The sequence below is a fragment of the Zerene cesonia genome, chromosome 25 (assembly GCF_012273895.1).
Source record: "Zerene cesonia ecotype Mississippi chromosome 25, Zerene_cesonia_1.1, whole genome shotgun sequence".
Classification (NCBI taxonomy): domain Eukaryota; kingdom Metazoa; phylum Arthropoda; class Insecta; order Lepidoptera; family Pieridae; genus Zerene; species Zerene cesonia.
Genome location: NC_052126.1, coordinates 654,061 through 665,578, shown reverse-complemented (window position 1 = coordinate 665,578; position 11,518 = coordinate 654,061). Strand labels below are relative to the sequence as shown.

General features: G+C 33.8%; 2 protein-coding genes across 2 annotated transcripts in view; one reads left to right on the top strand and one right to left on the bottom strand.

Annotated features, from left to right (window-relative positions):
- Positions 1-1,040, bottom strand: part of LOC119836797 (chymotrypsin-1-like) — a 6,252-nt gene extending 5,212 nt beyond the window's left edge. The window contains exon 1 of the mRNA XM_038362266.1: positions 977-1,040. Within this exon, the coding sequence (XP_038218194.1) occupies positions 977-1,019 (43 nt within the window). The 5' untranslated portion in view covers positions 1,020-1,040. The remainder of the gene's footprint in view (positions 1-976) is intronic.
- Positions 1,041-5,163: 4,123 nt separating this feature from the next.
- On the top strand, positions 5,164-10,718 carry LOC119836571. Its single transcript, XM_038361953.1, has 9 exons — positions 5,164-5,294; positions 5,623-5,734; positions 6,257-6,456; positions 7,020-7,118; positions 7,697-7,797; positions 8,782-8,902; positions 9,208-9,351; positions 9,681-9,862; positions 10,596-10,718. The coding sequence occupies exons 3-9, from the start codon at positions 6,360-6,362 to the stop codon at positions 10,716-10,718; spliced, it is 867 nt and encodes a 288-aa protein (XP_038217881.1). The 5' UTR covers positions 5,164-5,294; positions 5,623-5,734; positions 6,257-6,359.
- The last annotated feature ends 800 nt before the right edge of the window (positions 10,719-11,518 follow it).

Genomic DNA, 11,518 nt, shown 5'->3' with positions numbered 1-11,518 from the left:
CTATAATAAGCTTATTAAAAGATTAAAGGTTAATATAGTAAATGCATCGATATATATTTTCAAAAAGAGATTAGAACATCTTTTACTTAATTTAAATTATAGTGAAACTGAAGCATTGCTAGTCAATGAAAAATGAAACACACATTTACACACACACACACACACATACACACACAACACACACACACACACACACACACACACACACACACACACACACACACACACACACACACACACACACACACACACACACTCACACACACACACACACACATCCACTGGAGTTTGATAAATATCTTACTTTTGTTTTTAATTTAACTTTTTTTTATATTTATTACACTGCAATGTATAGCTTATAATCTTTAGAAATTAAAAATTTCTGTAACATCGGAAGAGACTAGTTGCCCACAACACAGGGGATCCTAGTGTGGGAACTAGTGTATCTTTATAAAGTGCCAACTATTCATATACTATTTCTTTTCATTGTATTTGATTGTATTGTTTAAATATGGAAATAAATAAATCATTTCATTTCAATCATTTCAATAAATTTAAAATTATAATTACTAATTTTTTATAAAACTCTTCCATCCTTCTAATTTATGGAAAAGTCATGTTGTTAAAAAATAAACCCAAAATAATGAAATATAATTACATTCAATTAACAAAAGCTAAATACAACATAATACTCTTATTATAACACATACCTTAATTCTAAACAAAATCAATACATGAATAATTAGATAAAGACCAAATAAAGATTTATTTAACATTTTCAAATAGCTGTATGGTCAACTATTACTTTAAAATGTACACTATTTTTAAACACATTAGTGAATGAAAACACTATTTAGAAATTATATAGAAAGATTTTTTTCTATTCTAAAACTACACTCCAGAACGTCCACAGACTATTAAATCAGTTCTTTAGAATGTTGTATTACTATTTATAATAATAACATTGAATATTTACCAAGTAAAAGAGCACCAGCGAAAATCACAATATAAGGGAACATTTTGTAAAAACTAAACAGAACACCGATAAGCTGTTTATATATGAAGGTTTTAAATAATTCAAATATATGGTAAATACACACAAATATGTAAAAGCTAATTGCTCTGAATAGCTGATGTGATATGGACCCCTATCTTTATATGAAGAAGATTAATTTGTTTTTTAGTTACTATTTATGGCATAATTTATCCTTAGCTTTTAGTGGAAACCGCATTTAAAATGATATATTCATTCCTCCATGTACCTTGTTACTCGTATAAGCAACTGTCTGCGTCCCAAGGTTTCACCCGCGCAAGTCTGTATCCCGTAGCTATATCAGGATAAAAAGTTGCCTATATTATGTTATTCCAGTTGTCCAGCTACCTACGTACCAAATTTCATTGTGATCGGTTCAGTTGTTTGTGCATGAAAGAGAAACAAACATACATACCCATACACAGAGATCCATCCTCACTTTCGCATTTATATTATTAGTAGGATGGAATAGGTTAGAAATAGGACACACCCATAATTTTATAGTTTATTAGCTGTTGTCCGCAGCTTTGCCTACGTGTCACAATAAGTTTTCATGGTACAAACTTTCATGCTCTATGTAATTCTCTTGGGGTCGAGTCGAAAATCAAAATCATATATTAGCGGATGCCTACAACCACTATGTTGTACCTACAACACTATCTGAATGTCAAATTTCGATCGGTCCAGTTCTTTGGGCTGTGTGTTGATAGATCATTGTCCTCTCATCACCTTTTCATTTTAATTTGTATAAATTCTTATTGTTCTACTGTATGTTATGTATTAAATAAAGAAAAATAATTGTATTATAGATTTAGTTTTAAACTGCTCTTATAAACGCCTCCGTAGAGTTTTTAATAATAAAAACAAATGATACACCTAGAGCCACGGAATCATTTTTGGATGAAACAGATTGGCTTGTATTTCATTAGTTATGGGTATTAATTTTATTTAATACTGTAATTATTATTTATACGAAGCATTCAATGTTAAAAATATTCGCCCATTACCTAACCCAATTCCCTAAGCAATAATAAATAATTCATATCATGCCAACCTGGCACAAATGCATGTCTCAAATATGTTATTATGACAGCATTGTAATGCAAAAGTGAGAGGATGGGAGTAATTTGCGTACTTTGTTATGCCGCCAGCGTCACAATGGAGTTTTGTGACTACGTTTAGGAAGACTTTCCAAGATTTTTGATATGACTATAATATAATTACATTGTTGGTTTGTGTTTACGTTTGAGTTTGACTTATTATCATTTAGTTCGGTATACAAAAAGTAACAGAACATTTTAATCAGTGTTTCATGCCGGTGCCATGCAGAGATGTCCACGGAAAGGGTATTATGCGGAAACCCTCGGACCGTCTCTTACCGTCGTCGTCAGCCATCACTTACACATTTGACCACCAACGGTCAAGTAAACAAATCAAATATTCGAGGTTCTTTTAATTCATTTTAATCATTCTTGATTCCTTTCATCATTTTTAATCATCAATTCCATTTAAGTCTTTAAAAGTAACAATATTGTGGCACGCTTCGGCACGAATTGGGCCAGCTCGCACCGGGGAAGTACCACACCCCCACAGAAGACCGGCGTCAAATAATAGCATGCTATTGTGTTTCGTACGGTGAGTGGGGGAGCCGGAGGCCCACATCCTTTTCCTTACCGTACCCAGTCCTTTCCTTCATCCCTCTCATCAATCTTTTCCTAATCCCTTCCCAATTAAAGTCAGCAATCCATTTGTAGAGGCGAAAGGTCTGCAATTGACATTACGCCTCTCTAAATGTTCATGGGCGGTGGTAGCGCTTACCATCAGGCGATCCACCAGCTCCATTGCCGACCATGACATAAAAAAAAACAAAATAAAATGCCCCATCCAATGTTACAACTCCACCACCTATAGTTGGGCGCCTTGTGATATTTTGATCGGCGACATGCGCGTGTATAGATATACAGATATACAAATAGAACTGACTTCAATAACTAGCATCCTGTTATTTGATTGTTATTCATTCATAACGGGATCTAACTTATTCTTCTGACATATTGAAGAAGAAATATTTACGTTAGTACGTTTATGTTACTCATCTTTAATGTTATTGTATTAGTTATATTGTTTGTAAATAAGTAATTGTATTTAAGTTTACCTAGAACTCTTTATTTCACATAAGGGAAGTTGTAGTTTTTGCATAGTTTTTGTCACATAATTTTTCAGTTATGGTGTGCCTTATAATTGGCGTTTCTCATATGTAATTAGAATAATTATCTTATTATCAGCTGCAAGGTACCTTTATGAATCAAATAAATAAAATAAAATAAAAATAAATGTATTACACCTAGCGGTCTGCCCCGGCTTCGCCCATTGTAGATGTATGTGGTGTATAGCTTATAGTATTTCTCAATAAATGGGCTATCTAACACAGACATAATTTTTCATATCGGACCAGTAGTTCCTTAGATTAATGTGTTCAAACAAACAAATAAACTTTTCAGATTTCATAATCTTCTTATTCCATATACATCAAATTCTCATGTCACAATGTTAGTTACTATACTCCTGGCTGCACTGATTCACATTAAATTTAATGTGGATATCAGGTAGGTCTGAGAATCCCAACATCTTGTTTTCATACTCCTAAATGATAAAAGAAATTTAATTATTAGTTTTATACCATTTAAAAATGGGAAATTTGAAAGAATAGAAAAAAATCGATCACGTTGCGGGATTCGAAGCAGCGTTTCTTGCCTAACCGTATCAATTGCTATGATAAAAGTAAGGCAAATAGCGTTTACGCGCTCAGCTGGTATTAGTATAGATTTATTTTAAAAAATACTAGTATCAGCTTTTCCTTTACAGCTTTCACTATAAAATTTTAAACAAGCTGAATATAAATCTGAAAAAGATAGGAAAATTTATGATATAAAAGCTTAATATAAAAGCTTTTCTATTATCGCAGTCTGTTTACTTTCTATACACACTACTTCAGAATACTTAATAGTACTAACGTAACGCACTATATTATTTGTGAAATCAATCCGTTCTCATTGCGTAAATCACAATACTCAGTAATTACACGTCCGCTATTAAAACAATGGAGTAATCGCAGTTTTTCAATCTATGGAAATCGCTTACATTTTCATAGCATAGAATAAATGAAATTGAAGGAATAACAATAGATTTTCATAGCCAAGCAATCATCACACACATGAAGGATCGAGAATGTAAAGTTTTAATATTAGTATAGTGTTATCAGTACTAATATAATATAATATTAACTGTGATATGATTAGTATTACATGAAACGTAAATATAAATTAGTTTTTTATAATATCAAATACAGTGAATATAATTCTATTGCAGACCTTGCATATATCATTTAATAATTTATGACCATAGATTATTTGGATGTGATAGTCTAGCTGGAACCTGCTGGTTTACTTGCGTAGTACCCGGGTGATGGTCTATATGATAATTCAGACTATAATCTGTCTCTGTATCAAAATTCTGAATTTCATATCCAATAGAGGCTTTTGCGTGAAAGAATAATAAACATACATTCTGATAAACTTTTGAGTTTATAATAAGCTTGACTTCCTTAGATATATAGGATACAAAAATCTTCATTAAAATGCTGAAATACGTGTGTTTGTCTGCGAGATATTCGCAACGTAAATATTGACACTATGTACAAACCGTGCATTCCACGAGCAAACAACGGTTAATTGCGCCAAGATGTGGTCTCAGCTCGTCCTAGGCTTTGCGAGTAAGTACTAAGTACTAACTTTATCTGAACACGCTTTTAGCTCGGCTTATTTTGCGTCTTTGGTAGGAGGCCTTAAGATTTGTGTCATGTGAATTGAAAGTAGAAGGAGATTAACTCTTTACATTTTAGTGGTTAGTTCTTTGAATTAACTTATGCCTTATATAAAAATCTAGATCGAGATATAAGTGGTTTAACCCGAGAAAGGAGATAGAATAGCTTTTATCCTGGCAATCTTACAGGGACAGGAATTAGAACTATGCGGGGACAACCTCGAGACTGACCTGTCCATCTTTTTAATACTACTAACAATAACTACTTATTAACTACTTCTTATAACTACTGACTACTATTACTGACTCCTCTTTAAAGTTTCAGCAACGGTTTTGAGTCAATTCTTTGATTGCCACGATGATCCAGCGTATGATGCGGACGAGGGACCATTGGACGAATTGCAGTTTACTTGGCTTGGAGCTCTGCAGTATATTCATGGTATTATTGTGTTATATATTTTCTTATGTAATAGCGGGCAACTGAGCTGGTTGTTCGCCTGATGGGAAGCGATCAACAACAACAATGTACAAAATTGGGTTTACGAGTATAATCTTAAGTAAATTGAACTGATTCGGATAAACATTGTTATATCTACCAAACCATTCCGAATTATCCATTCATCAAATACGCAACACACATAATTTAAGCCATTTGCTTTTTCCACAAAGTTATTTACCAAATAATGTTATTTAGATAGTTTGACACCCTCATTTCATAATTAAGACTACACACACCTACATTGTAATTCAATTAACTCTGTTTCCAGTTAAAAACGGCACTCCACATTACTTCAGAGTGCCGAGAGTGGTTCTAATTAGCCGACAATTCGTTTTGTCAACGTCAGTGGATGCTGCCCAGATACCGGACGGTTATGCTTTGTAAGTTCATCTATTTTGCATGTTACCTCAAACATATAGATTTAAAATACTAAGAATGTATGGAATTTATCAATATATTACATACTATGGTATTAGGGGCTGTGTTAGAGTTAGCTTAAATAAAATCAAATGCAATTTCAAACTCAATGATTTATTTATTCACACTTCTTTTAGAGGGCTTAATATGAGGATAATGATGATTTGGAAAAGAAATATTTCATTCTAGCTGTGTCCCGCGGTTTCACCCTCGTAAGTCCGTATCCTGTAGGAATATTGGGATAAATAGTTGCCTATATGTTATTCCAGTTGTCCAGCTGTCTACATACCACATTTCATTCCAATCGGTTCAGCAGTTTTTGCGTGAAAGAGCAACAAACACACTCACATCCTTACAAACTTTCGCATTTATAATATTAGTAGGATACATTACATGTTGTGCGTATGGAGTATAAGAGTAAGACAATTTAGTTGGTCATTTAAGCGTGTTTTTGATTTCTAAAATAACAAAAACATTTCCTACAGAGGCAACGTAGTTTTCGGTGACTACGAGAGAGATGAAGTAGAATGTAAGACGTCGCTCCGAGACCTCGCGTCTGGGAAGGAGTGTGAACCAGCCGTTCTGCTGATGCCGATAGCTGATGTGCTACTGCATCCTGAGTATAAGCATTTTGGTGTGAAGAATAGCATAGCGCTACTGAAGTTACTGACGCCGGTTAAGTCGTGTGAGCTAATGATGAAGTATCAGACTTATATGGCGAACTGAGCTGGTTCGCCTGACGATCACCACCGCTCATGAAAATTCGCAGAGGCAGTGTCCCTGCAAATGTGCTGTCCGCATTTAAGATGTAGGGGATAAGGAAAGGGTTGACAATTTGAGTGGGTAGAAGTAATGGACTGGGAAGAGTGAAGAAAGGGAAACAGGACTCCGGTCCAGGCAGGTCTTCACACCGGTTTTCTGTGAGATTGTCGAGATGTGACGAATGTTTTATTTTAAATACTGAAATAAATAAAATCTTTTGTTACTGGATTGATTTTGAACATTATTCTAGCATGGATGTGATAAAACTAAATTAATAATGAGGAATCGATATGAGTGGAAATAATTTTAGTCAATAATATCCTATAGGACCAGCGTCTAACACATGATATCTTATAGCTAGCTCTCGCCAGCTGGTTTTCACCAGCAATACAAAATTGTTATATTTTATTTTAGTTTCTAGTTTCAATACTTAAGGGCAATTCAAATGATATTAAGGTGGCTAACTAAACTAACTTGTGTGTATAGATTACATGGTACCAGTGTGTCTGCCCTTCAAAAACTTCATAGTGACCAGGGCCGGCAAGCAGACCACCGACAAGATACTTCATATTGACTTCTCCAGTGGTAAGCTTGTGTAAGATAAATGACAAAATTCTAATCCTCATTAGAACCTAAGCGGTTTTGACACATGCGATTATTTCAGTTTAAGTTTACTTCTTTTCTTATTTGAAAGAAAGAAAGAAACATTTAATCGGCTCCACATGGAAAAAATAATACAATAAATACACAAAACACAATGAAATAAAGAAAAATTGAAGGAGACATGAAGTGGAGCCAAATTATATAAAGTGTTTGTTTGCATTCCTTTCACATGGAAGTGAAGGGATTCTATAATATAATTTTTTGGATCACGAGATATTTAGAAGGGTAGTGCATACATTGGCCATTTTTACGTCAGCCAAATATCTCATGCTCTTGGAAAAAGCCTTTGATTATGGAGTGTGAATTCGCGAGTAATAGCTAGTGAAGTATATATATAAATAATGTAAGTCTGCATACAATAATATCATATGCTCAAATAAGCTACGCAAAAATAAATCCAATTTGCGATTCCTCTTGCTTCCTTATATTTTGACTAATTAATAATATTATAGAAAACGAGATATTCCAAATGTATTTAAAATAGACAATTTTCATTACAGATGTACCCAGAGACTTTATTGAAGAAGAAAAAGAAGTGACAAATTTGAGATTGCTTCCGAGAGAGCTATGCTATCTGTACGATAGTCAGTTTAAACCGATTGTTAGTATTCTACATACCAATATACTACGTAGCATTTTTGTAAAGATATTCCGAGTAAAGTTGATACCATGAAAGAGCTGTGGCTAAAGTTAAAGGCCTATTCATTTTTAATTACTGAAACCTCCAATAATTTTATCGGCTATGGAACTGATATGTTTTGTCATAGCGGGCACCGGAGCTGGTGGCCGCCTGATAGCAAGTTAGTAAGCGACGACTCCCATGAACATTTCCAGAGGTAGAGCCTTATTGCATTTATATTTAGTTGATTTTAAGAGATAAGGTTCGTTCATGGATATAAAGGAATGGACTGAGAAAAATGAGGAAAAAGACATTTCCTTTCTATATAGTTTCTTTAAAGGACATAGTTTCATCAAGAAAGTAGTTTACTTGTGTAGTGTTTTCACAATTACCTATTGAAATATGCAGCTATCAAGCCGATCCCGCTTTAGTCAAAGGTTCAAGAGTACCTTAGTTGGTCAAGGCGTACACAATAGTGACAGATGCGGGTGTGATTCCGCCTCATGATGGTGTTTTTTTTTATACTTAGTTTTCATAGTAATATGACTTAAAACTTTTTATTTATGTTCATTTTTCAATGAGGAGGACGTCTGGTTAGAATTCTTATAGACTACTTCAGGTTCAGAATGTTACTCCTACAGAGAAGAATTGAAGAGAATTGAAATAACGGTATTAGATAATAAGTAACAAATTAATTATTATGGTTGAGGGTAAATCTATGTCTATTTAATAAACTGGTCCGTCGTTGAAGCCCTACTTTCATGAACGTATCAAGAACTTAGAAGTTACTAATGGGTTTTCTGATATGATTATCCGGAAATATGCTATATATGCTAAATGCACATGTCTTATAGTTTTTGTGCATTTAGCATGTGTATTCTAAATATTTTAATTCTGTATATAACTGTAGACATTGATTAAATTTGAACAGCATAAATCCTTTTTTATACCGATCGAATTTAACAGAACTCAACTCAAATTCGTAAAGACCGTATGGCTTGTACCACCGGTTGCGGGTTCCATTCCGGCTCCCCAAGCTTTGTTCACGAGCACACGGGTCACTGGTCCATCGTCGCTTTGTCCCAAGGTACGTAAGTAATTATGTTGTTTTACGTGCCTTGTGAATATTATTTTATTGTGTATATGTATATGTTTTTTTTTTGTGAAAGAATTCACAAAAATTCAATGTTATGTTACATCGCAATATAACCATAAATATCAGTCACATACTCCACGTAAACGTATTAATAATTTATTTTGTCAAATATATTCATATCAATCAAGTCTATGATGACAATAATGAAATAATATAATTATACGCATTTTTTGGTTCTTCTGTTTCTTTTTTATAGTTCTGATCACATATTTAGCATCTTAACCATATTCCTCCAGGTGGCTCTCCATGTCCAGATCCACTACGTATCCGCCGACCACCACCACCGCCACGGCATACACTCATACATCCATATGTACCTTGGATCACGGCCGCCATCACTGGCAAAGCTGTTGGTGCTTTTGCTAAGGATGACCCTTTTGGTAATAATTAATAAATTTACATTTTTACGATTATCTTAATGTATTTTTGTACTCTAATGATGAACAATTTATAGGAGTGCAAAGAAGAATAAATTCTGTTAGTGAATTTCATCTCACTCTTCGGATAATCCAAAAAAACTTACCATTAAAATATCTATTTTTTTTTTGCTCAATGTGCTTTTGTTCGAGCTCAAGTTTTACTATACGTCTCAAACAATTTCATTTGATCTTATCATTATTCATTGCGTCAACTAAATACAGTTTAATATAATCATATCATTCAATCGTGTTCACTAAAACAATACAAACATAAATAATCACTTACACAGGGTATGTGATGCCCCGTACGTCAATTTATGATCTGATCGCGCACACATGGGTCGGCCACTGGTGGATGGGCGGGTTGCGCTGTTACGACCGCGGCGACTCTGCTGACGACCTCTTCCGATTCTATCACGAGGTGTTTCAAGTTAAACCGTCTTCGTATACGTTTCTGAATTATTATCTTGAGGTAAGAATTGATACAGACTTAGACCACCTAACAGAAGGTGATCTTTTGCTGCTTTTGCCTTAAAAAAGCACAGCTTTAACTTTAACCAGTCTGCAATAGAACTAGATTTCTGATTCTTTTCAACGGACTTAAAAAAAAAGGATGTCGCCAATTTGACAGCATTTTTTTGTGTTTTTTACTTCATAAATGTTTAAAGGGTGAACTGATTTATATTATTGCATACTTATTTCCTACATACTTTTTACGCATTTGGTTTCACAATTTTGTTGAATGGTGCTCATGAAATAGGTAAGCTCTTTGTTTCTTAAGAGGATATGAGGCAAATACGATAGAAATCTGTCGTAAAAGTCACTTTACTTAAGGAGGCCCATTTCCTCTTCCTCACCCGTCCTAGTCCATTCCTTCTTTCCTGTTATGAATCCGTTCCTTTTCCCTTACCCACTAAAAGCGGGCAGCGCATTCGCAGAGGCAGTGCCCTTTGCGAATGTTCATGGGCGGTGGTGATCGTTTACTATCAGGCGAACCACCAGCTCAGTTGCCCGCTATGACATTAAAAAAAAAAGGATAAGTGAACAAACTTCTGCCCCGTAAGACCAAAATCTTTTTCAGTGTTCTAGTTGATAATGTTACAGATACTCTTTTCAAAAATGAAGCGTATACGTTTTTCATACGGATTAAGAACCAAACTATTTCAAAATTTTCATAATCCAAATCTTAAAAACACTTTCCATAGATAAACGCTGCTCATGACACTATGATAATCTGCGTAAAAGTGGGGATGCCGTATCGTCTCGGTCAGCCAAGAGTATGGCAATTGGATACTACAGAAGTTAAGGTATATATTATATATCATTAGTATATAGCATAAATTAAATTCTTGACAATGTTCGCTGATAAAAAATCGTGTAACATACCTTTTTACTTAAAGAAAACTTTTATGAAGATATATTTTTTATATTTGAACTCAGGAATGTGTTGGTAATTTCAAATTCTTACTGAACAATCCAAAGCGTCTTTATGACCATGACATAATAAGTTTAATATTCACAAATGTATCCGTAACTCTATCCCACTAAACTTAATTTCAACCATGTACTATTTCCCACAATTGCCACATTTTCCTATCTGCTCTATTATTTTTAATAGTAGCGAAATGTTATATCGCTTATAAGATGACCCATAACAAATCTCAATAAATTGACAGTAACGCAATCCACAAAAATAATAATCAAACAAACTCTTCACTCAATAATATTAAGTATAAACTGTAGTGCTAGAAATCTTAAAGTTTATGTTTAATATTACTATTAAAGATCAGATGATCTTATCTAAAGATGAGATAATCTGATCTATTAATATGTATAAAGAGTTCAAGGCTATAATCACAGATAACATAATACTATACTAGCTATATAGTTAATTATAGGTATATGTTAATTGAGACAGCAGTGCATTTGAGAAAGCTAGGAAAAAGTTTCGCCTTTCAGAAGTCAATGCTAAAAATTGCTATAATGTTATGAGAAGGCTATATAAATCGCAGTTTCAAACTTAAATCTATACCCAACATATACAAAAGAGTATACATAGTCTTGCCATAAATATTGTAATAAAGAAAAAAGAAAATTGTTAACTGCAAATAACATTTATTACTTTTAC

Excerpts from the sequence above, each read along its gene's own strand:
- LOC119836571 (XM_038361953.1), top strand. The coding sequence starts at position 6,360 with ATGCCGATAGCTGATGTGCTACTGCATCCTGAGTATAAGCATTTTGGT. Across the intron at positions 6,457-7,019 it reads ACTGACGCCGGTTAAGTCGT|ATTACATGGTACCAGTGTGT; the intron begins GTGAGCTAATGA and ends TTGTGTGTATAG. Across the intron at positions 9,863-10,595 it reads TTCTGAATTATTATCTTGAG|ATAAACGCTGCTCATGACAC; the intron begins GTAAGAATTGAT and ends CACTTTCCATAG.